This window comes from Artemia sp. Qi Xiang Cuo, chromosome 11 (genome assembly GCF_049724085.1).
Source record: "Artemia sp. Qi Xiang Cuo chromosome 11, ASM4972408v1, whole genome shotgun sequence".
NCBI lineage: Eukaryota > Metazoa > Arthropoda > Branchiopoda > Anostraca > Artemiidae > Artemia > Artemia sp. Qi Xiang Cuo.
Genome location: NC_142804.1, coordinates 62,265,525 through 62,292,552, shown reverse-complemented (window position 1 = coordinate 62,292,552; position 27,028 = coordinate 62,265,525). Strand labels below are relative to the sequence as shown.

Sequence of the window (27,028 nt, the reverse complement as noted above, 5' to 3'; positions counted from 1 at the left end):
CTCCTATCTCCAAAAAAGTGGAATTTTGTGTTTTTTGCCATGTAAAATATCACGAATGCGTGTTTATTAGTTTTTTTTGTTTTCGCTTTTTTCACAGGGATGATCGCATCAAACCAGCGGTCCTAAAACATCGCAGGAGGGCTCATTTGAACGAAAATTTCAAGTTCTTATACCCTTTTTCAGTGACCAAAAAATGGAGCGTAACTAGGCCCCCTCCCACGCTAATTTTTTTCACAAAGTCACCCGATCAAAATTTTGAGATAATCGTTTTGTTCAGCATGGTCAAAAAATACAATAACTATGTCTTTGAGGATGACTTAGTCCCTCACAGTCCCCGGGGAAAGGTCCGCAGGTTGTGAACTTTGCCCAATGTTCAAACAGTTCGTGGTATGCACCTGAGAAAATTTGGTTGATTTTCGAAGAAAGGGGGAACGACCCCCTAAAAGCTATAGAACCTTAATGAAAATCACACCATCATATTCTACTACAGTAGGAAAACCCTACTGTAGAGGTTTCAAGCTCCTATCTACAAAAATGTGGAATTTTGCATTTTTTGCCAGAAGAAAGATCACGGATGTGTGTTTTTTTTTTTTTTTTATTTTTTTTTTTCAGGGATGATTGTATCGACCCAGTGGTCCTAGAATATCATGGAAGGATTCATCTGAACGGAAATTAAAAATTCTAGTGCCCTTTTTAAGTGACAAAAAAATGGAGGGCAACTAGGCCCCCTCACACGCCCATTTTTTTCCCAAACTGACTTGTTCAAAATTTTGAGATAGCCATTTTGTTCAGCATGGTTCGATATATGATAACTATGTCCTTTAGGATGACTTAATCCCCCGAAGTCCCCGGGGGGGGGGCTGAAAGTTATGGAGTTTACCCAATGTGTAGTATTGGTTATTAGGAAGTATACAGACGTTTTCAGGGGGGATTTTTTCGGGTAGGAGGGAGGTGGATGGGTCGGTGGTTATGTGGGAAGATATTTCCATGAAGGAAGTTTTCATGTGGGAAGGAACCTTGCTATGAAGGGGGCGTTGGATTTCCCAGCATTATTTAAAAAAAGATCAGAAATTAAATATAAAAAACAAGTTTTCCAACTGAAAATATGGAGTAACATCAAAACTTAAAAACGAACAGAAAATATTACGTGTATGATTGGGTTCACCCCCTAGTCAATACCTCGCTCTTTAAGCCAAAGATTTTTTAGTACTTTCATAAGAGCTATTTATTCTAAATAACGGCCTTTGTGATTAAGGGGTCATTTTTAAGAATTGGAACAAAATTCGAACTTTAGCAGGTATTGACTAAAGTTCTTCGAAAGAGCGAGGTTCTTCGAATGACTTCGAAAGAGCGAGATATTGACCAGGGGGCGAGCCCCCTAATATACGTATTAAAAATATATGAATATAGAAGTTCGTTACGTAAGTTAACTCGTAAGTTACGCATATTTATTACTAATAAAAACTTTCGTAAATAAAATTAAACAAGTTTCGAGAAAACCATTTAACCAAATAAAAGTAAAATTAATATGCAAATTTTGTTTTAATTATTCATGTACGGTGAGCCAAAATCAAAACCTGCATTAATTCAAAAACGTTCAAAAATTAAATAAACAAAAACAAGTTTTTTTAACTGAAAGTAAGGAACGACGTTAAAACTTAAAACGAACAAAAATTATTCCGTATATGAAAGGGGCTGTCACCTCCTCAACGCCTCGCTCTTTACGCTAAAGTTTAACTTTCTCACAACTCCTATTTTTTTAAACAATAAAAAACTTTAGCGTAAGGAGTGAGGCGTTGAGGAGGGGACAGCCCCTTTCATATACGGAAAAATTTCTGTTCGTTTTAAGTTTTAACGCCGTTCCTTACTTTCAGTTTAAAAAACTTGTTTTTTTTTATTTAATTTACATATAGAATTGGTTATTGGGAAGTATACAGAAGTTTTCAGGGGGATTTTTTTCTGGTAGTTGGGGGGTTGGGGATTGCATGGAAGGGTCTTTCCAGGGAGTATGTTTTCATGGGGGAAGGGACATTGCTATGAAGGGGGCACCAGATTTCCCAGCATCATTTGAAAAACGATCAGAAATCGATTAGAAACGATCAGATATACGAATATAGAAGTTCGTTACGTAAGTTAATTTGTAAGTTACGTCAGATCAAAATTTAGAGAAAGATATTTAGCCAAAAAAAGTTAAGTTAATATGCAAATTTTGTTTTAATTATTCATGTACTGTGAGCCAAAATCAAAGCTGTATTAATTCAAAAACCTTCAGAAATTAAATTAAAAATAGTTTTATTAGTTGAAAGTAAGGAGCAACATTGAAACTTAAAACAAACAGAAATTATTCAATATATGAAAGGGATTGTCCCTTCCTCAACGTTTCGCTCTTTACGCTAAAGTTTGACTCTTTCTCACAACTCTATGTTTTTAAACAATAAAAAACTTTAGCGTAAGGAGCGAGGCGTTAAGGAGGGGACAGCCCCTTTCATATACGGAATAATTTCTGTTCGTTTTAAGATCTAATGTCGCTCCTTACTTTCAGTTGAAAGAAACTTGTTTTTGTTTATTTAATTTTTACAAGAGATGATGGTGTCGAACCATATAATTTTATGGTTTTTTTTTTGTTTTTTTTTTACAACAAATATGAAACACCAGATTTATCGTTAAGTCAGAAATAAATCATCTATTTCTGAAAAATAACCTGCAAACCAGGTTTTTTTCTTTTTTAAATATTCATTTATTATTCAAACACACGTCCCAATGGAGGCTCTATTTGTCACGGTAGTTAGGCTTCTAGCCACCTGCTAAATGGTTTCAATTTAAATGTTATTTTTCTAAAACTACAATGCATTCATGATGCCAAGTACACATAGAATTACTATGAGGAGAGGGGTCGAAAACAACCAAAGAAAGTATACTTTCATTAAAAATACCGGAAAGTATTAGCTAAACTTTAGTAATACTGAGATTTCATGGGGGCGGGGGAGGGGGAGAGGCTGAACACAGAACAACCAATCCATGAAAATAGGTAAGTCAAGGATGTTTTTTTAAATGCAGATACAAAAAGGTATTTTTCAAAATCTGTTTTTTTTTTTTGGTTTTTTTATGCAGTTTTGTTTTTTTTTCAATTTTTTCAATTAAAATTCTATGAAAAGTATTTTTTTCATATCATTTCATATCATATCTGGGGCGGAGGAAGGGGGTAAGACCTAAGTGGCAATTGCACCTCTCTCCTCAAATTGCTTCTCCTGCTTGAACGTGTTCAAACCTTACCATAGAGTTTGCTGCCTTAGGCGAGGAAAAGCGGAAAAACCCACCTGGGATCAAAACTGTAGATATGCCTGTATATTAGGCTCACTAAACTAAAATCTGACGAAGGTTAATTTTTTTTTCTTGAACCACTATAGACGTAAACAAATGCTCTTTAGAAGGCTTTAAGGCAAATGCTCAAAAGAATTTTTTGAGAGGGGATTACAAAAAAATTAAAATTAAAAAACGAATAAAAAAGTTGTTTATATAAATTTTTGTTACGTTTTTACAAGCCAAACAAATATTTTTTACGTTTGTGGGTGGGGGGAGGCTTCAGACCCCTACCCCCCTGGATACAGCCTTGGTCCCGGGGATAAAAGAAGAGAAAAAAAGAAGTCAAACAAAGTAAAAAACAAGTAGTAAGAAAAGGAGTCAAACAACTCAACGACATGTGACAAATATAAAAATATGGACAAAAGAGAAACACCTGTAATTATTAAAAACAAAAACTGCTTTGAATAGAATATTAAATAAGATTTTCTCTAACTAGGATTTAAATTAGATCTTTATAGGGTATTAAATAATAATAAAAAAAGTTTCTTTAACTGAAAGTAAGGAGCAACATTAAAACTTAAAACGAACAAAAATTATTCCGTATATGAAAGGGGCTGTCCCCTCCTCAACGCCTCGCTCTTTACGCTAAAGTTTTTCATTGTTTTAAAAAAAGAGCTGTGAGAAAGAGCAAGGCGTTGAGGAGGGGACAGCTCCTTTCGTATACGGAATAATTTTTGCTCGTTTTAAGTTTTAATGTCACTCCTTACTTTCAGTTAAATTTATTTTTTTTATTTAATTTTTGAACGTTTTTGAATTAGATGGAATTTTTTTATTTTGGCTCACCGTACATGAATAATTAAAAATAAATTGCATATTAATTTTACTTTTATTTGATTAAATGGCTTTCTCGAAAGTTGTTTAATTTTATTTACGAACGTTTTTATTAGTAAATAAATATACGTGACTTACGAATTAACTTACGTAACGAACTTCTGTATCCATATATTTTTAAAACGTACATTAGGAGGTTCACCCCCTTGTCAAAACCTCGTTCTTTACGCTAAAGTTCGAATTTTGTTCCAACTCTTTAAAAATGACCCCTTAATCACGAAGACCGTTAACTAGAATAAATAGCTCTTATGAAAGCACAAAAAAATCTTTGGCTTAAAGAGCGAGGTATTCACTAGGGGATGAACCCAATCATACTCTTAATAATTTCTGTTCGTTTTGAGTTTTGATGTGGCTCCTTACTTTCAATTGAAAAACTTGTTTATTTTTTTATTTAATTTCTGATCTTTTTTAAATAATGCTGGGAAATCCGGCACCCCCATCATAGCAATGTCCTTTACCCCATAAAACTTCCTGCGTGGAAATATACTCCCGCATAACCCCCGACCCCCCCCCCTCACTACCAGAAAAAAAAATCTCCCTTGAAAACGTCTTTATACTTCCCAAAAACCGATACTATATATAAACCTTGGGTAAACTTCATAACTGTCAGCTCTCCCCCGGAGACTTTGGGGTATTAAGTCATCCTAAACGACATATTTATTATTTTTCCGACCATGCTGAACAAAATGGCTATCTCAAAATTTTGATCGGTGAACTTTGGGGAAAAATGAGCGTGGGAGGGGGCCTAGTTGCCCTCAATTTTTTGGTCACTTAAAACGGGCACTATAACTTTAAATTTCCATTCAAATGAGCCCTCCCACGAGATTCTAGGACCACTGGGTCGATACCATCACCCTTAGGGAAAAAAACAACAAATAAACACGCATTCGTGATCTTTCTTCTGGCAAAAATTACAAAATTCCACATTTTTGCAGATAGAAGCTTAAAACCTCCTCAGTAGGGTTCTCTGATACGCTGGATCTGATCATGTGATTCTCATTAAGGTTCTGTATCTTTTAGGGGGTCGTTCCCCCTTTTTTCGAAAATCAACCAAATTTTCTCAGGCGCATAACTTTTGATGGGTAGGACTAAACTTGATGAAAGTTATATATTTGAAATCAGTATTGAAATCTAATTCTTTTGATGTATCTATTGGTATCAAATTCCATTTTTTAGAGTTTTTGTTACTATTAAGCCGGGTCGCTCCTTACTTACAGTTCGTTACCACGAACTGTTTGATTAGCAAGGGGAAAATATAGGGGAGAAGGAATCTAGGAGTAACTTTGATATTTCTCAATGAAGTAATTGTGTCCAAATTTAATTATTTTTCACTTAATACCAGTCACATATCGCTAAAAAAACTGAAATGGAATAAGATTCATACACAAATTCAGCTAACATTAAGGAATTAACTCATGCTAGTCCGCGATGATTCATTCTAGAGCTTGTATTGTAGAGGGGGGGCAGAAACCAAAATCATGCAAAATTTAAAGGATATTAGCAATGGAAACATATTGAGGGGCAGGGATCTAGGAGCTAATTCCATATTTTTGACAAAGGAATATTGTCCAACTTATTGTAATGTTTTTTTTTTACTTTATTTACTTTCGCTTTATTTACTCATGTTAAACATGACCAATAGGGTACATATATTAGCATAAGTTGGTTATAGATTCACAGTGTCACACCGGTTGGAGACTGGTGCAAACCTATAAAGCACCGGTTGGAGACTTTTTTGAAGGTTACACAACCCAGGACATATTTAAGATCACTGTCTGTTTTCGCCTATCATATTATGCTATGATGTTACTTTTCCCTATCATACTATGAAGTAATGTTGCCTGAGCTGGTAACCATCCCTAGAGTTGCTTACTATCAAAACCCAAGATAAGTGGTATTTTCTGAAGCGGTCTATGGTGCAACGAATTACGCAATTAAAGTTTCTAGGGATTCAAGATTTCTTTGCAGCTTTTTTTGGCGCAAATTCACAAAATTATCGGGGGGAGCTTTTGAATTTCTTAACTGAAGATACGAATAAAAGCATTTTCACAAAATAGGGAGGGAGACAAGGCAATTTGTAGGATTATTGTTCAAGGGGAGGTGTAATTTTTTTTACAAAACACAAGAAGAATTTGTTTATATGCAATTTTTGTAATTTCGTCTTGGAGGCCAGGGGTGAGTTACCATAATTTTTTGATAAAGTATCGTAAACAAGTGTTGTTGTTTGTTGTTTTTTGAGGGAGACAAGGTTTTTTTGGTGAGTCAGACAAAATTTTCACGAGGGGGCTTCAAACCCATAACCGCCTTGGGGGCTTCAACCCCAAACCCTTGATATGGCCTTGGGGGGTATATTTTTTGCAAAATTTTTCAACAACAAAAAATAGCATCTTTCAGAATCTAGCGGGGGAGTTTCCCCCTCTCCCTTGGTTGATGCCCTTGTTGAACAACGTTGCGGGGATTGAACGTCTACCCCTTCCCTGCGCGCAACTGTGTCAAATATTATATTCAGAATCGTAAATAGTACCTGGCCCATGACAGTTTTCTCTTCAGAAGTCAATGCATTAATTAGGCCTTTGTCATTAGGTTTTTGTGTCTTAAAGTAAATATGCAAATAAGGATCCAGGCGCTTCCTCATAAGGTATGCAAGGAACGTAATTTAAAAAAACTTGAGTCATTACTTGGCTGGAGATTAATATTGTTAGAATGTTTTGTCTAAGGTGCGCCAAAACCATCAAAGCAAGTTATTGGACGGATAAGACTATAGGCTGAATGGTTGCATCGTATTTCATAAAAATGTGCAACTTCTGAGCTAAAGGAATTCTGAAAAATATTTGTAGTTTTGAAAGGGATATCCATTGTATAGTAAGTTTTCTCATTGATTAAATTTTTGTTTTATTTGCAGACAGGGCCGTATCCAGGATTTTTTTGAGGGGGGGGGGTATAAAAGGTTTTTCAAGGGAGTTTTACAAAAAAAAACTTTAAAAACATATCAAAATTTTGTTTATATTCATTTTTGTTATGTTTTAACGTGTCGGACAAATATTTTTTGGGGATTGGGTTGGGGGTGGGGGGGGGGTTCAAAACGCCTATCCGTTCCCTATCAATATGACCTTGCTTGCAGATGCATCAATTTCAGGGGAGGGGTAATCCCCTCCTCCTAAATACCCTTGATTTTAAAAATCACCTTTCTTGGGCATTTGAAAATGCCTGTTTTTGTGTGTTTCATTTAAAAAATTTAGACATATTCCCCCAGAAATTTGAAAAATATATTGCCCCCATCCTACTACATCTTGTGAATTGACACCCCTGATTACTTGCTTTTTATTTAGACATTTATATCGATTCTACTTTTTATTATATCAAAAAAAAGTTTTTCGACTGAAAGTAAGGAGCAATATTAATACTTAAAACGAACAGATTGTTGCATATATGAGATGGACTACCCCTTCTTCGCCCCTCACTCTTTATTCTAGTCTTAAAGTTCTTTAAAAACACCTCTCACTCAAACTCAACGGCCCTTGTGTTTAAACATACTTTTATAAGGAATTTTGATAAATTCTTTAGAATTGAAATAAAAAATTGAAGTTAAAATTTAGCCTAAAGAGTGAAGGTTGAGGAAGGGGTTGTCCTGCTCATTTACGAAATAATTTCTATTCGTGTTAAATTTAAAAATGTTGCTCCTTACTTTCAGTCGTTTTTTTTTAAATTAAATTTCTAATCATTTTTAAAATCATGAGAGCAAGTCCCCTCCCCCCCCCATGTAACATTTTTCCTGGATTTTTTTTGCAGTTGGGAGCTCGAACTCATTACAGTGGTGTTCTTCGAGATGCCGTATTTGATGTTGTAATTTGCATTAAGATCTCTCCCCCGCCCCTTTTGCCTGAAATCCCCCTTCCCCCCTTTTGGTGACATTAAACTCGATGAATGTTATATATTTGGAATGAAAACAAAAAGCCTATTCCTTTTTTGTATTCATTTTTTTTCATCAAAATTCTGTTTTTTAGAGTTTCGGTTACTGTTGGGCCGAGTCAATCCTTACTTACAGTTCGTTACTCCAAACTGTTTCCACTGAGATGTGAATAACCATGAAGCATCCAACATGATTCAGTTACCAAATCGAAGAGTGGTGGTGGGAGGGGAAACTTATTTGAGAAGGTATGCAATGTCGATATATGATACGGTTAAATTTTCTTTAGGGGAGGGGCGTTGAATTTTCAGAAAAGAGCACAAAATGCAAGCTGGTATTACGGAAAATAATTAAACTATCTATAAATGTGTTCTAAAATTCCAGGAGGTGTTGTTTGGGCTTGGGAGCAGGCCTTCTCATAATCTGTGCCTATTCCAGGGCTTAGCGCTGAAAGTAAGGAAAACCGATTGGAGATAGAACTTAAGTTCGTCCAGGAGAAAAAGGAAAAAAGCCATCTAGCTTTACTTAACAAGGACATAACCTTAAAACCTAATCCAGGTCTTAGTTTATTTTTAAGCCGTTTTTTGTTCTTTTTGCTTCACGTGGGACGTACATAACAAAACATTTTTTGCCAGGACCAGTAAGTATATTTGTACATACTTTATAATTAGTCTAGGTTCTATATGTCAAGCCCCATTGGCACCAACAGTTTTCTGCTCTTAATTTTTTTGCTCCCTCTAGATTTAAAGAAAAACTTTTTTTGTATTTTCATTGAAAACCAAATTTCCTGGCGGAGAGGGGGCTTACGTTGGAGGATCTTTCTATGGAGGATATTTTTGTGGGGGAGTGGAATTTTCCATGGAGGGGGCTGGATTTATCGCATTATTTAAAAAATTATCAATATTTTTAATTTGTAAAGGCTTTTTAAAGGCTGTTTTGTGCTCTTTGCTTTACATGGGACGTAGATAACAAAACATGTTTTGCAGAACCAATAGTTATATTTCTATATACTCTTTGATTAGCATAGAAAATGTATATGTCAAGCCCTTAGGGTGCTAATTTAAGGTACAGGGAGGGGGGAGTTTTTTTCTAGATTGTTTGTTTTTTCTAGAGAAAACAAACAACAATTGTTTTGTTTTTGTTTTGTATTTTCATTGAAAATGAAATACTTTCCTCCTAGATATTGAAAAATACTTTTTTTCGGATTTTATTTTTTTCAAAGAAAAGAAACCTTACCCCAGACCCTATATTTTCATGAATTTACCCCCCTGTCTAGCCCAGAATTTATATATGAGCAAATAAACGATAATATAGAAACAAAATATTCCGCCATTTTTAATTAATTTTTAGGTTAAATCTAGCTAAACTTATACCTTAAATTAATCAATTTAATCAATTAAATTAATTAACATTTAAATTAATTAACATTTAATCAATTAAAATACATTATTTTGAAGTTTCTAATTATGCTGGATAACCTTGCACTGTTAACGGGACATTTTGTTCTTGAGGTAGACTACTAATTCCTTTCTTGTGACATAGTCAGCAAATAAAATAAAAGCTCAATTCAGCAGTTCTAGGGTTAAAACCTTTACAGGGAAATTCGAAAGATGCTTGCTTTTAAAATTTTAATGGCCACCCTCAGAATTTTTATTATGAATCCAAATAAACCCACGGCGCAGCACCATATTTTTTCTCTTATCAGTTTCCCGTACTCTTATGGCTATTCAGGGTGCCAATTCACGAAAATGCACGGAGGAACGTTTTCTTTTCGATTTCAATATAAAAATACAAAAAAGCTATTTGTCAAAAACTAAAGGAGGGGTATTGTTTGATGTTTCCACCATATGATACTTTTCAAAATCTAGGGGTTATTTTCCGTCACCCTTTTCGCATATTTATTAAAAACGGACCCCCCCCCCTAGATAAAAAAAATCTTTTGGCTGTATCTTCATTCAAAAAAGAAAAAATCCTGGTCCCTGTATTTTGGTTCATTGGTATGATTTTGTGAGATAGAGCCGGAATCACAATCATGAATCAAAATCACAATCACAGGATTTGATGTGCACATTTCTTTAGGCCTACATCTTGAGCATAGACTACATAATTGTATGACCTTGATTAGACCAAAATGAATGACCTTAAATGTATGACCCATGTGCGACCATGGATGACCTTAAACGTATGACCAAATGAATAACCTTCCATCTGGTAATCCAAATCACGGAGAAATATCAATCTGAAAAGAATACTAATAATGATTGTCAAAGCTAGTGTTAACAATATGTATATAATAGCCAGTCTAGAGCAAGTTAAGTTCCAACGAGAAATCTCTTCAGGAGGAGGGAGGGGGCAAGATCAACCAGGACTAAGGCTTTTACAATATTTAAATGGAGAATTTCTGTCATTAATTTGTTGATACATTTTGTAGCTGTTCTTGTTTCCTACAGGGAGCTTTCAAAGGGGGATTTAGAGCAAAATCTTGGAGGGGGGGGGGGGTAAATGTGATAAGGGTGCCAATAATTGATAAAATTAACAATTTTGTTTACAAAAAAGGAGAAAAAAAAGGAAAAAACGGAAAGAGGGTGAAAAAAAAATCTTGGGGCATATTTCCCTCGGCCCTCTTGGATCTGCCCCCTAGACAAGGCCGTATCCAGGGGGGGGGGGGGTTACCCGGTATGAACCCCCCCCCCCCGAAATTTTTGACCGAGTCGAATATAAGTAGAAAATTAGTAAAACCTAGGTAAAAATCAGTAAAATTAGTCGAAAACTGAGTCAAAAATTAGTAACCACCCCCCCGAAAAAAAAATCCTGGATCCGTCCCTTGCCCCTAGCTTCCTCTTTTTTGTGCACATGTATAATGTATTGTTTTTGCACCACAGAGGGGAAACTGTTGTTATCAAATATTCAATGATTTAACAACAGTCCATGTGGAAAAATTTCCCAGAATAGGTTATCCCAGAATAACCTAAATCGTAAGTACTAGACAGCAGTAGCGTCCATTCACAAAATTGTAGGGGAAGGTAACATTATTTTCAAGGTCTGTAGAAGGATTAATATTGTTGTTTTTCATTTTTTCACTGAGAAAACCGAAAAATGGCATTTTTCGAGGAAAATACGAAAAACGGGTATTTTCCAAAATCAATGGAGGGCAAAATTTTATTCATGGAGGGGGGTAAAAATATAACCCCCCCCCCCCCCCGATCGCCACTCCTTCTAGACAGACGTAGTATATTGTCCCATAGTTTTAGGACTGTATATATGCGAATGATAAGCTGGTTTTTCCTCAGAAAGGTAGCATATTTTTTGCAAATTAAATTATTTTTTTTTAAACTTGAACACACAAGAAAGTCAATTTGTTTTCCCAAGCCATCAACTAGCGTATCAGGTGAGAAAGTAGCCTAAGTAACTCGTCAAATCTCGTACTGCAAAGTTTTTAGCATGCTGAGAAAAGCACGCTGAAATGGAACACTAATCTAGAGAAAAACCTTAGTTTGGAAGCTGCCGTAAAATAGGGTGTTTTTAACTAGAAAAGCCCCTATGTCTGTCCAGCCCTTTAGTTGCTTTAAGACCAGGCTTAATCAGGGTTGCTAAATTGACACACTTTACAGCAAACGGACAAATTCCCATGTTTTGGGACACAATGACATAAAAGGGCAAAAAAGTGACACGTTTTATGTCATTTGTTGGGCTAACGTTTGCCGTTCGTTTGCCGTTTTATGTCATTTGTTGGGCTAACGTTTGCCGTTTTATGTCATTTGTTTATGTCATCGTTGGGCTAAAATGACAAGTTTTAGGAATTTGGGACAGAAAAAGGAAACATCTTGTAAATTTATGACAAAAAAAATTCCCAGCTGGATGTATATATTGGTTAAAAAAAATCACCTTTCACCGAAGTAATGGTTTTTTTCTTGTTTTTTGGTAGTGCAAAGTATGAGATTTACAGTTTATATGAGTTTCATGCTTTTACCCCAAGCCACATTGTATCAATGTTTTGTATGGATTGCTTTCGTTTTCATTATATCTGATGCTAACTTTCCGCTAAAAGACGTCTACAAGTGTCTTTTGGTCAGTAATACAGCTGGTAAAAAATTATTAATCTCTAGTTTCTGAGATCCCAAGATAGAAACATTTTAGCTAATATGACACATTTTGGATAATCAGGGGACACATTCATAGACCAAAGAGTTGGCGACCCTAAGCTTAATAAACATTAAAAAATAAATATAAAAAAAACAACTAAGAACTACTGGCGCATCGTCAAATGGTTGTGCCATTAAACTTGATAATCAATAACGTTTGCCGTTTTAAGTCATTTGTTGGGCTAACGTTTGCCGTTTTATGTCATTTGTTGGGCTAACGTTTGCCGTTTTATGTCATTTGTTGGTCAAACGTTTGCCGTTTTATGTCGTTTGTTGGGCTAACGTCTGCCGTTTTATGTCATTTGTTTATGTCATCGATGGGCTAAAATGATACGTTTTAGGAATCTGGGACAGAAAAAGGAAACATCTTCTAAATTTATAAAAAAAAAAATTCCCAGCTGGATGTATATATTGGTTAAAAAAATCACTTTTCACCGAAGTAATGGTTTTTTTTCTTGTTTTTTGGTAGTGCAAAGTATGAGATTTACAGTTTATATGAGTTTCATGCTTTTACCCCAAGCCACATTGTATCAATGTTTTGTATGGATTGCTTTCGTTTTCATTATATCTGATGCTAACTTTCCGCTAAAAGACGTCTACAAGTGTCTTTTGGTCAGTAATACAGCTCGTAAAAAATTATTAATCTCTAGTTTCTGAGATTCCAAGATAGAAACATTTTAGCTAATATGACACATTTTGGATAATCAGGGGACACATTCATAGACCAAAGAGTTGGCAACCCTGAGCTTAATAAACATTAAAAAATAAATATAAAAAAACAACTAAGAACTACTGACGCATCGTCAAATGGTTTATCGCCATTATCCTGATGCGCCATTATATGGCGCATCGCCATTAAACCTGATAATCAATAAAGTATTTAAAAGTTGAATGATAAAGAAAATTTTATCTTTATTTTATTATACTTGCTTTTAAATTCAACACGTTATTGTGTGGTCTTGTTCATGCTGTAACGAGATCTTGCTTTTTATTGTTAGACTTTCTCAACTTCATGAAACGACTTTTGTGCTAGATACGCAAATAAATATATCAGTCATGGTTCAAATTTGATATATATATTTTTTTTTCTTTGATGCATTCACATCCGGTGTTAAATATACAGTCCAGCTTGAATAACGCAGGATTTTTTTTTCCTTTTTTTGTTGTTGAAATATGAAGGAGTTGGTCAACTTATTCTTTGACATTGAAAAAAAAGGCTGTATCTGGTGAATATCGCAGAACACGAACACAGTAACTAAAATCAACAAGCCATATGTTAATTACACGGTACTTGTTGAATATCCCGACCCAACCCACGAAGAGAAGTTAGGTTAATCCTAATGAAATATACAAAAAAGCGATGAAAATATAATACTTTTGAAACTAAACTATGGAAACTACAGAAGAAAATTATGGAAAGCAGGCCGCGCAGGACGCATTATGTTAAATCGATAACCTCACCTAACCAACTCTATATGTTAAATACGAGAAAATATATTCGTATTAAAGAAAATATACCTACAACGTCATTTTTGTCAATGAGACTAAGCTAATTATAACCTATTGCAGATAGACAAACAGGTTTTTCTCGGATCTTTCAGATCAAAATTCTTGAGTGGGGTTGGGATATTTAACAAGCACTAATTACAGTGTGTATTTTAGAACTTAATGCTGCTGGCACGCTCATGGGTGCCAATTTACTAAAATTCATGGGGGGGGGGGTAAAGATTAGTTTTAATTAAGTTAAAAAAACCTGGTATTTTTCAAAATCTACAGGGAGGTCATTTTTTTTATCTTTTTCAATAAAAAAATATAAAAAAACGAGTGTTTTTAAAATCTAGGGTGCAATTGTTTTCCTGCCATCCCTTTCCCATATTGGCAACCTTGAATATGCCTATTGAGCGAGAGGAGGGAAAGTTTAATGACTAATTTTTTGTGGTAATAAAAGGGGGTGGTATGATTATTTAGCAGCAAAACAAATCCTGTGAATTTTACAATTTTGAGAAATTGCTAAATACTAAGAATTTAGATAATGGCCAAAAAGTGTGATTTTTTTTTAAAGTTATACTCTCGTTGTGGCAGTTTGCAGAGTTGAAGGATTAATTCCAAGTATCTGAAGATCATTAGTGCCAGATTAGGTTAATTTTTCCCAATTACAAAAGTGAAAGTCTTATTTGGCTTTTGAATTAAAAAAAACAAAACAAAAAAAAACAGAAAGGCTAATACTATCTGCCAAATAGTAATTTAGTCTAGCCTGTGTGAATAATGTTGTGAGCCAAACTAAAACTATACTAAGCAATTGACAGAAAGTATCCGAATGAAACAGTTCATGGTAACAAACTGTAAGTAAGGAGAGACCCGGCTCAATGATAACCGAAACTCTATAAAAAGGATTTTTGATACCAATAGATTGATAAAAAGAATCAGATTTTTATGCTGACTTCAGATATAAGTTCCATTAAGTTTATTATTATCCATCAAAAGCTACGCGCCTGGAAATTTGCCTCATTTTTTAAAAAAGGGGGAAACACCCCCTAACTGTCAAAGAACCTTAATGAAAATTACGCCAGCAGATTCAGCGTATCAGAGAACCCTACTATTGAGGTTTCAAGCTCCGATCTGTAAAAATGTGGAATTTTGTATCTTTGGCCAGAAGAATGATCACCGATGTATTTTTTTTTTTATTATTTTTTTTTTGTCTTCTTTTTTTCTTTTTATCTCCTAAGGGTGATCGTATCGAACAAAAGGTCCTAGAATATCGCAGGAGGGCTCATTCAAGCGAAAATTAAAAGTTCTAGTGCTATTTTTAAGTGACAAAAAAATGGAGGGCAACTAGGCCCCCTTCCACGCTCATTTTTCCCCAAATTCAATTAATCAAAATTTTGAGATAGCCATTTTGTTCAGCATGGTCGAAAAATATAATAACAATATCTTTGAGGATGACTTAATCCCCCACAATCCCCCGGGGAAGGGCTGCAAGCTTTGAGCTTTGTCCAATGTTTACGCCTAGCATTGGTTATTGGAAAGTATACAGACGTTTTCAGGGGGTATTTTTCCTGGAAGGGGGGATGAATTGGGGGTTATGTGGGAGGGTCTTTCTATGGAGAAAGATTTTATGGGGGAAGGGACGTTGCTAGCTATGAGGGGGGTGCCAGATTTCCCAGCATTGTTTAGATCAGAAATTAAATAAAAAAACAAGTTTTCAACTGAAAAACTTTTCAACTTAAAATTTAAAACGAGTGGAAATTATTGTGTATATTATTGGGTTCACCCCCTAGTCAATACCTTGCTCTTTACGCTAAAGTTTCTTTAGTATTTTCATTAGAGCTATTTATTCTAATTAACGGCCTTCGTGATTAAGCGGTCATTCTTAAAGAATTGGAAACAATTGTAACTTTAGCGTAAAGAACGTGGTATTGACTAGGGGGGTAAACCCCCTAATAAACGTAATTAAAATATACGAATATAGAAGCTCGTAAGTTAAAGTAAGTTGATTCGTAAGTTATGCATATTTATTACTAATGGAAACGTTCGTAAATAAAATTGAAAAACATTCAAGAAAGCCATTAAGCCAAAAAAAAAGTAAAATTAATATGCAAAGTTTGTTTTAATTATTCATGTACGGTGAGCAAAAATAAAAACCTGCATTAATTTAAAACATTCAGAAATCAAATAAAAAAATTCTTTTAACTGTAAGTAAGGAGCGACATTAAAACATAAAATAAACAGATATTATTCCGTATATGAAAGATATTATCCCATCCTCAGCGCCTCACTCTTTACGCTAAACTTTGACTCTTTTTCACAACTCTATTTTTTAAAACAATTAAAAACTTCAGCGTAAAGAACGAGGCGTTGGGGAAGGACAGCCCCTTTTTTATACGGAATAATTCTGTTCGTTCTAAGTTTTAATGTCGCTCCTTACTTTTAGTTTAAAAAACTTGCTTTTTTATGTAGTGTCAGAAAAGGGTCAACTAATAGACTATTGTTAAATTTTGTTGTTTTTTTTTTCGTAGAGAATACAACAACAAAAATTTTTCAATGAAAATACCAAAAAAATATTTTCCAATACCTAGGAGGGGATAAAAAAACACTCTAGAAGGTCATTGCGCCCCCCCCTTCCAATTTGCGCTCCAGTTGGAGTACATTATAGTAGCTTCTTCAAATTGAGTTGATTGCAGTTTTTCTTGCAGATACATCAAGAAAGAGTTGTGGAAAGAAGCTAATGATTTTGCAATGCAGTCCGGAGACATGAACATCATAAAACAAGTTCAAGAGGCTGAACTGGATGCTGCAAAAAGACAAAAGGACCTCTCGAAACTGGAAGAGTTAGCCCTGCGTCTAGGACGAGTTCAAATAGCTGTGGACGCATTTATGGTTTGTACACGGATATTTAGAGAGTTTTCTTGTGAATGATGATATGACTAAAAATTTTCGGCATTTTTACTGGCTTGTTGGTTCTCAGAAAGAACAAATCAAGTTTCTCTCCAGAATAAGGGATAACGTGATTGGCTTACCATGATACGTCGCACAAAATTCACCAATGGAATTAAAGCATACTTTTTAACGCGAAAAAAAGAGCAGTAATGTCTCTTTTTCTTTTTGGTTCATACTTATCTATTTTTTTGATCGCACATGGCTGGTGAAAATACTAAATAACACATTTTTTTGCGCTTAAGCTTCTTAAAGTCTATTAACTACTAGCCTGAGAAGGCACTAAATCCGCACACGGATGTAGAGTGGTAACTGAATTATTCGCTTACTTTTTTTACTCTTAAAACTATAGTTTTCGGTGTGGTTCAGCTTTTATATTTCAAAAATATTAGTACTGCTGCTACGAACAACTCTTTGCGAGACCAAGCCACCTAACGCAAACCATTCCACGCACAACCCTCCTCGAACCCAACTTTTCAAAGCTTCACTTATTACCCACTTTCATGAAGTTCCAGTTTCCTTAAGATCTTTTCTTATAACTTTGTTCCACCCCGTTATGGACAACGCACTTTTTGTTCACCTCAGACAGATGGCCAAAAAGAACAACTTCTGCCAATCTGTCATCTAGAGCAGTAAAATTCTGTCCGTTATGGACAACGTACTTAACGGACAACGTTGTCCGTTATGGACAACTTACTTTTTGTCCACCTCAGACAGATGACCAAAAAGAACAATTTCTGCCAATCTGTCATCTTCTAGAGCAGTAAAATTCTGTCCGTTATGGACAACGTACTTAACGGACAACGTTGTCCGTTATGGACAACTTACTTTTTGTTCACCTCAGACAGATGGCCAAAAAGAACAATTTCTGCCAATCTGTCATCCTCTAGAGCAGTAAAATTCTGCACACTGTTTTTACGCCGCTTTGGTGGGTATAGTAGAATTTCCAAATATCGAAAATATACTGAACAAAGAGATTGATAAAAAGTTTTCGAGGTACGTATCAGGAAACTATATAGAAATAACAAAGAGGGGTCAAAAAGGAATAAGTACAGTTTTGCTGGCACCCTACGATTGTATTTACTCCTATTTGCAGAAATTTGTGAATAGCTAAGTCGAAGCTTTAACCTAGCTTTGGAAACAGCATGCAGTGGCACCAGTTCACGAAAATTAGGGGGGAATCTCTTTTCAAAAATCTAGGGGGCAATTTCCATGCTTTTCCAATGGAAAAACACAAAAACATTTTCAACGAAAATTTAATTAATGGTTGTTTTTAAAGTATGGGAGAGAGGGGGCAAAAATTGCTCCCTTTCACTAACAACATTTGAATGAAGTAACTGTAAATTATTTGTAATAGATATTTCTAATCATCTGACATATTCAATTAGAGATATGAAAAAGAACATGACAATCAAAAGGTGACCAGTGAGGAGTTTCATCACTAAAAGAGAGGAGCTCATATTCTTTCAACAATAGAGGGGGAAGAGGCAACAAAATTATCATAATTGGAAAGCCTCTTTCAAGTGCAGCTAATTAAAACAATTTTATCAACGTGATAAAATAAGAGGGGTTGGGCTAATATTTCTATTATGTTGATTCGTCAGTTTTTGCAGTTTTTTTTCAAATTTTTTGTAAATTTTCGGTCTTATAGCTTGTTTTTCTTTTTTTTTACTACTGATTAATTAAAAAAAAAAATTCCACAAAATAAGTTTTGCAAAGAAAAGTAAAGAATTAAACCAAAAATGAGCAAAAATAAAATCAAATGATTTACCAAGCGTCAAACTACCATGAATCAGACAAATCAGACAAAGCCTGAACATAATTTGCACTTTACTGAAAGAAAATATAAAGTTTTTTACTTTCATAATTTTAATCAATCAAATAATATTAACGTTTTGATTAATAGATATCAGTATTACGTATATTAAGCTGACAATGCACATTAATTTGCATTTTTTCAGTGAAGTGCAAATTATGTTCTGGCCTTGGGAAGGCATAGGGATTTTGAGCCCTAGTCATGTTAATTTCTGCTCTTTTTGAGTTTAGTAAAATCTTATATGCCCTCTTGTAAGCTTTCAATAAAAACCTTATATGCCCCCAGCGCATAACTTACAACCCTTACCCTGAGGGCTGCAGGGGGAGTGTCATCCTCAAAGATATAAATTCCGGACCTTTCAACTACTTTGAACAAAATGGCTCTCTCAAAATTTTTATTGGATGTGTTTGGGGAAAAGGTGAGCCTGAGAGGGGTTAGTTGCCTTCCAATCACTTTCGACTATTAAAAAGGGCACTAGCCATTTCAATTTCCAATCAAATGCCCCCTTTTTGAAGTTTCTACGACATCACATTCTATAAGAACCTTATATGCCCCCAGGGCGTAACTTGCAACCCTTGCCCTGAGGGTTGTGGGGGGGGAGGGGTTGTCATCCTCAAAGACCTAATTTACATAACTTTCAACTACGTGAACAAAATGGCTATCTCAAAATTTTGAGTGGATGTGTTTGGGGAAATGGTGGGCGTGAGAGGGGGGCTAGTTGCCCTTCAATCACTTTCTACTATTAAAAAGGGCACAAGCCCTTTGAATTTCCAATCCAATGAGCCCTTTTTGAAGTTTCTACGGCAAAGCTTTCTATAAATACCTTACATGCCCCCAGGGTATAACTTACAATCCTTGCCCTGAGGGCTGTGGGGGGAGTGTCCTCCTCAAAAACATAATTTCTATCTGGAAATCAACTACGCTGAACAAAATACCAATCTCAAAATTTTAATTGGATGTGTTCGGGGAAATGTTGGGCGTAGAAAGGGTGTTAGTCGCCTTCCAAGCACTTTTGGTTATTAAAAAGGGCACAAACCCTTCTAATTTTCATTCGGATGAGCCCTTTTCGAAGTTTTGTACAACAACACTTTCGATACGAAGTGCCCTGGTCTAAGACTAAGAAACCACAAAATTGATAATACATTGTGCCCACATCGTTCTTTACTTAGGCAGAGCTATTGCGCTGCCTATGATAGTGATTATAGAAATATTTGAATTATCGAATTGCCACTCTTCGCCACCGTCCTCAAAAAGAAGGAAAAATTATCCCTTTCAGTATCGTTTTTTTTTCTAAGAACCTTTTCCAAGATAAAATTCGTCTTTCGAGAAGTAGTGGGACATAAAGGATAAAGATACTCTAGGGCCGTTGCATACAAATAGGGCGTCGATTTGACGTTTCAGTTGTTGGGTCTTCTTAGCAGGGATAAGTAGTGGCCTTGCTGTTGTGGGGATAGATCCCTGGGTCTCGTATTGCCAAGTAGAGCAGCAGTCTACTGTGGTACTACTGGGTTAACGAGAAGCTATAATCACTAAATAATATGTAGTTTATAACCAGGCAAGGATAATTCCGAGAACTTTATTTGCAACGGAGCGCAGATGGGATTTCCTTATTTGGCTCTTTAATCCATGGAAATTTTAATATTAATTATTTCTAATTATGTGCACAATTATGCACAAAGGTACGTTGGAAATCCGTAAGTACCATGTAGTTTCTTTGGGTGTATAAATAAAAAAACATACAAAATATTCATACTTACGATTTCAAATCCGCCCCACACACACACGCTTTCGCTGATTAGCGCCACTGGGCTCAGGTGCTAATAGCATTCAAACAGCGTGGTTTCGAAATGATTATGAACATGAACTTGAAAAGGGAGAAGTGCCTAATAGTGGCACCAATTAGAGAGAATCGGGGGGCATTCATACCCCCTAGACTTTTTCCCTTTCCCCTTGGATTCTGAAAAAAACCTTTTTTGCTATTTTTATCAACAAATATTTTTTTGGTATTTTATCAAAGAAAAAGAAAAATCCCCCTCTCTTAGATTCTAAAAAATAAATTTGGCTACCCCGTAACATTTTTGTGAATTGGCACTACTGACACCTATTGATCTTAGGAAAACTTAATTAAATCGCTATAAAAGCAAGGCGATAAGAATGAGTTAAGGAATTACAGAGGTATTAGCTTGATTAATTTAGGAAGAAAATTACTGAGCTCCTTTTCAAACTAAGATCCTTTTCAAACTAAGATATGCTGTTGGAAAAGGTTTTAGAAAAAACAATGAGGTTTTAGGTAATAATTTAAAAGTGTCTGAACCATCAGACCCCTTTAGGCCTAAGGCATGTAGATTATGAATAGGCATTCGATTCAATGCATTTGCTGCCAGGATTGGATGGACCTATACCAACAATTGCTGCCAAAGTAATGCTCAAGTGTGGGTCAATCCCCCTGAAAATCTAAAGCGCCGACAGTGGTGCAAGAAAATACACCCTAACGAGCAATGTTGGCATGGTTCTGAAGATCAAGAGCTGCTTGCTCTAATGGCTGGCGAGAGGGGGTGAGTGTCGCCTCTCTTTAAGAGTTCTCGGAATGGATAAAACATTGGTGGAAACCTTGATACTGCCAAGGAAAAATATTCCTCAAAGGAAAATAAAGAGATTGGCAAGTCCTATTTTAAACACAATACCCATGGGGATACCAACAGCCCAGCAGCTATTTGTTCTATTATGCTTTTTTATAATTATTTTTTGGGGACATTGGTGCAATTTGTCTTTGTTGCCTGAGCTTAGACACAGTTTTGTGTGCCCGTCCCAAATAATATTTAAATGTACCGCTTCAAAATCCTGAATAAGAAATGTTAAAGATTGTCTGGTATAATTGCCTATAGATAGTGTTCGGAACTCTTTTGACTGACCGTCTATCAAACAATAACCTATACGAAAAATGTTCTTCCTTATAGGGCTATAGTGAAAGAAAAGTGTAAATGACTAAGCCACGTTTCAAACAGTTCGTGAACTGTAAAAAAGGAGTGACTGTGGTCGATAGTGACCGAAACTTTAAAAATCAAAACTTTGATAACAATACATATATACCAAGAATTTTATTTGCATGCTGATTTCAAATATGTAAAATTTATTAAGTTTAGCCTTACCCATCAAAAGTGACGAGCCAGAGAAAATCTGCTATTTTTTTTCTAGAAGAAAGATCACAAATGCGTGTTTATTTGTTTCTTTTGTGTTTTGTTTTTTGTAGCTGTTTTTTTTTCTCCAGGGTAATTGCATCAAACCAGTGATCATAGAAGATTGGTAGAGGGCTCAACTAGCCCCCCGATTCTCTCTAATTGGTGCCACTATTAGGCACTTCTCCCTTTTCAAGTTCATGTTCATAATCATTTCGAAACCACGCTGTTTGAGTGCTATTAGCACCTGAGCCCAGTGGCGCTAATCAGCGAAAGCGTGTGTGTGATGGGGCGGGTTTGAAATTAAGATACAAATAAGCAATTTTTAAGATACAAATAACCCTTTCTCAGTACTCACTCTTTATGATACAGTAATACAATTTTTTTTAAAATACTTTTCGTTCAAGTTCAGCAGAAGTTGTGTTAGAGTAATCTTTCAGATAGAATTGTTATAAAAAGTCAAAATTTAGCGTAAACAATGAAGGTCGAGGAAGAAGAAGCTCCCCCTCACATACAAAATAATTTCTTTTCGCTTTAAGCTTTAATGTTGCTTTCCTCCCTTCCCTCTCCCAGTGTACAATTTTCTCCGGAAACTTTCCTCTAACAAAAACTTTTCCCCGTGGAAGATACCCCCAGCAAAAAATGCCTCCCCCCAAAAAAAGAACTGTATATTCTCCAATAACAAACACTATATGTGAATTAGCAAATTGCGTAGCTTACAACCCTTTCCCAGGGACTATGGGGGCCTTGTTATCTCCAAAGGCATAGTTATTGAACTTTTCAATTATGTTCAACAAAGTGGCCATCTACAAATTTTGATCGGGTGTCTCTGGGGAAAATGGGAATGGGAGGGGGGAGCAGCCCCCTCATATATGGAATAATTTCTGCTGATTTGAATTTTTCATTTTTCTCCTTACTTTCAGATAAAAAGACTCGTTTTTTCCATTACTTATGACAGTAAAATGAATTTTATATGAAAGGCTGACTTTGCAAATACATTCTTTTGTGCATCTGGGCATGAATAATATTGCAAGTATATTCGAACTTAAGGTAATGAAATTCGGCTATAAAAAAAAAAACTAATTTATTATTCACCTCACTAAATGATGTTTGGAATGTTTTTCCTTAATTTAAGGCCATGGTTATAATGAACGTGCTAAATTAGGAGCTAATGAAGTGATTAAAAAACTAAAAAGATTACAAATCTGAGTTGGTTGCAAAAATGGAATATTGAAAAACATCAAATTAATGATGATTTGAGGCATGCCTGCACACACGGAGATGGGGTAGGGGGTTTCTCTAAAAGACAAAAGTATATTTCTCTTCATAGAAAAATTTAAAAATGGCGAGATTTAATAACATTCCATCCTAATCATACGCATTGAAAGTGCCCACATGATTTCATTTCAAGCTAAATGCACTGTGTCTACCTCCCTGCTAAAATAGAAGCAAAAAAAGACAAAGACAATTTTTTCAGTTTTCTTAAGGGCCCAAAATCAAATTTATCTGTAGATAAGCTCATCTTGGGCAGTTGTTTCATGATTTGAATTTTTTGAACAAGAATTAAGTCTTTATATCCAAATCCGTTTGCATTTCTTTATGTTTCAAACTAACGTGAGTCTATCTTAAGTAATTATATAGTATTTTTAGAATGAGTTTTCTGAAATTGCCTCAAATCTGTCTCAGTGTCTTTTCGGCATAGGGTGAAATTAAAAAAAATGATAAAAAGAGCATTTTATTGAAACAATTAAAGATGGGCTTTATACCTTAACCTTAGTTTCAAAAATAGCATTTAAACTTCAGAGTCTCAAAACCCCAAGAATGCTCAGTAGAAAAGCTATATGTCATCTAAAATGTGTCAAGAAACGTAATGAATACTCCACTCCAGTTCCCAATTGTCATCCAACTAATCAACCCATTGCTAGCAAAAACAATGAAAAAATTGTAACTGGGCCGTTAACTTGGCACCCTGGGATTTTCCTCTTTCTTCCTCCTCTTTCCATTTTGTTCCTCCTTCTGTTGACCGCTCTTTCTGTTCCTCCCTTTCCTTCACGATGCACAACAATCTTCCGAATTTACTTCAAACCAACTCTGCTATTTTCTTAATGTTCCAATTATAGGAACGGTCGTAATTTATGAATTTTTATTAAACTGTGTAATATGTCTTAAGACGAAACCATACGGGATGAAATACTAAAAGCTGAATTTTTAAACCACTAATTTCTCTTTTGGGAATATTTTCGAACTATTTTTTGGAGGGAATACGTTTCTTATGCTAGCTATAAGAAAAGTACGCTATTAAACCACCATTTTTCTATTTCTGCTGAGGGAAACTTCAGAAAAATCTTATAGGAGCACCGAGGGGGGCTCTTGTACCCAACGATCCGTGGTCTCAAGGCATGATCATTTAAAATCATTTTGTAGATACTTTTAAAGTGATTTAAAGACTTATTTTTCTGTTTTTCCAATTGTTTTTAAGTAATTTTTGAAAAAATTTCACGATGATAAATCTTAAAATAGTTTCAGGACTGTCACAATTGCTATTTATTGGTAAAACATATTATGCATTTTGACCTTTGTTCTTTCTCGAATTAATCTCGGGATTAAAAAAAAAAAAAACGAGTTTTTCAACTGAAAATAAGGAGCAACATTAGAACTTAAGACGAACAGAAATTATTGCATATATGAGGGGGTTGCCCCCTCCTCAATACTTTACTCTTTGTGTCAAAGCTTGCCGTTTTTCGAAATATTTAAGAATAACTATTAGAAAAATAAGCTTTGTTTTAAAAGTTCTAAATAAAATTTATGCGTAAAAAACGAGGTATTGAGAACATAATGGAAGAAGAAATAGAATTTTTAAAGGCCAAATGAAAATATTTGGCCCCATTTTTGAAAATATTAAAAACCTATTTTTGCTCGTTTTCTTTTTTTTATGTTATGTCAGGCCAATGTGGTTTAAGAAATTATCTTAGATGATGAGAAGAGGGCGACTCCCTTATGTATTTAAATAATTCTTTCGCGTTTCAAGTTTTAATGTTGTTCCTTACTTTCAGTTGAAAAAACTTTTTTCTTAATTTATCCTAGTTTTTTTTTATTTGATTTCTGATAGTTTTTAAATGATTTCCGTAATCTAGCTCCCCCTTCATGGAAAATTCCCTTCCCTCATTAAAATTCCTCAATATAACGATCCTCCCATGTACCCCCTACTAGAAAAATCCCTTCTCGAAAAATATATGTATACTTCTCGATAACCAATACTATATGTAAACAATGGGCAAAGTTCATAGCTTGCAGCCCTTCTCCGGGGATTGTGAGGGGTCAAGTCACCCTCAAAGGTGTGGTTACTAGATCTTTCGACTATGCTGAACAAAATAGTTATCTACAAAATAGGTGTCTATGCGGGAAAACGGGCATAGGACGGGGGCTAGGTGCCCTTGAATATTTTTGATGACTTAAAAAGGGCACTGAAAATTTTGATTTGCGATCAAATGAGCCCTTTTCCGTTCCTCCAGGATCATTAGTTCGATACGATTATCCCTGAGAAAAAAAGACAAAAATAAATAAACACGTATCAGTGATCATTCTTCTGGCAAAAATGCAAAATTCCACATATTTGTATATAGAAGCTTGAAACCTCAACAGTAAAGTTCTCTGATATTCTGAGACTGATGGTGTGATTTTATTAAGATCACTTATATTTTGGGGCTGTCTTCCCCTCTTTTTTTAAAAATTTGGCAAATTTTCTAAAGCTCGTAACTATTGATGGGTAGCACTAAACTTCATGATTTTTTTATATTTTAAATAATCATCAAAATTCATTTTTTTTATGTATCTATTTTTATCAAGACTCTGTTTCTTAGAGTTTCGACTACTAACTTTTTTTTCAATAGCAGAATATGAATGACTAACGTAAAATTACGTTTGCTACTTTAAAATCGGCATCTATACGCATAAATATATCACAAGCATATTAGCAGCTGGTCTCTCTTGCTCCCCATCAAAATATTGCAATTGTGATATCCTAACTTAAACTATAGTTACTATGATATCTTAAAGAAAAAATATTTTTTTTGAATCTTCTATACTTAAATTTTTACGACCTGTTTATTGTTCTTAAGACCTTTGTGTTATTTCTAAATTCAAAATCGTAGCACATGAACTGTAAAACGAAATTTACGCGCTATACTTAAAAAGCAGAAACATTCCCCTAGAAGAGACCTTACTTCCCTGTTCGGCCATTCCAAGAGATTAAATTTCGGGTAGGGCGATTTCCTATATTTTTTTCTCCTTCCCTCTAGATTTTCGTAATGCCTTTTTTGGTGTTTTCATTCACAAACACCAATTTTCATTTTCATTTTATTGTACCAATTTTCATTTTATTGTATTTTGATTTTCAAAATATCGAAAAATGCAAGATTGTTCCTGTCTAATTTTGAAAAATACATTTAGCCCTCTCCAATAGGTTTTCATGAATCGATATCTTTGTCCCCCCCCCCCCCTATTTCATGCCTCAATGTAACGTGTACTTTTCTTTTAAAAGGGGCTGAGTAATCTTGCACTCAGACTTCATGAAACTTCCAAAAATGTCAAAATATCAGAAAAATATTCATTTTTCTGACATTTTCATCTAGGACACTAAAATCATCCTTCAATGGATCGGATTTGATCCACTGAGGGTAAGCTATGACTTCTATTTATAGAGAGGTAAAACGAGGCACTTTTATTCTTTGGGGAAGATTTTGAAGTAATAATTTAGAGAATGCACGCATTCACACTTCTTTTACCTTTATATATTCAAACATATTTCATATGATTAGTCTGTCTGTTCAGAATTTCAGTCGCTTTCAAGTTCGATTAGTCATCAAGATCAATATAGATCACCTGGAAAACTGGAAAAGCTGGAAAACTGTGTATTGTGGAAATTATGGTAGTTGCTTACAAAAAAATCCAAACCAAAAGGACGTTAATCTTTAGAGTGTGGTTGTATTGAAAAATTCTGTTTGGGGAAATTATGGTTGGAATAGGTTAAAAAAGAAGTAAGAAACATTTGCTTCTCATCTTAAAGTAAAACTTTATTACTTAAGAATCTGTGGACAGGAATATAAAAAAAATCTGAATGAATCGATTATAAACTGCTGACATGGCGGATCTGTTCTTTTGTACAGCTGGGAATCGATTACTGACAAGACAAGTAAAAATCAATCCACGACCCTGAGTTGCCAAATTTTAGAAGCGCGTCGTGAAAAAAAAAACTGACTAGTGATAATAATTATTTGCTGTACCTGATTCAGAAACGGTAACTATTATTTCGATTAATCTTGATGGTAAAATGGTAATCTGGTTTCCCAGATTCTCGGGT

The 27,028-nt window shown here is 35.0% G+C and overlaps 1 protein-coding gene across 1 annotated transcript in view; it reads left to right on the top strand.

Annotated features, from left to right (window-relative positions):
* Window positions 1-6,912: 6,912 nt before the first annotated feature.
* The window catches only part of LOC148947219 (intraflagellar transport protein osm-1-like), a 41,782-nt gene continuing 21,666 nt past the window's right edge, over window positions 6,913-27,028 (top strand). Inside the window, exons 1-2 of the mRNA XM_089097323.1 lie at window positions 6,913-7,056; window positions 16,437-16,620. Coding sequence (XP_088953449.1) covers window positions 16,480-16,620 — 141 coding nt within the window. The 5' untranslated portion in view covers window positions 6,913-7,056; window positions 16,437-16,479. The remainder of the gene's footprint in view (window positions 7,057-16,436; window positions 16,621-27,028) is intronic.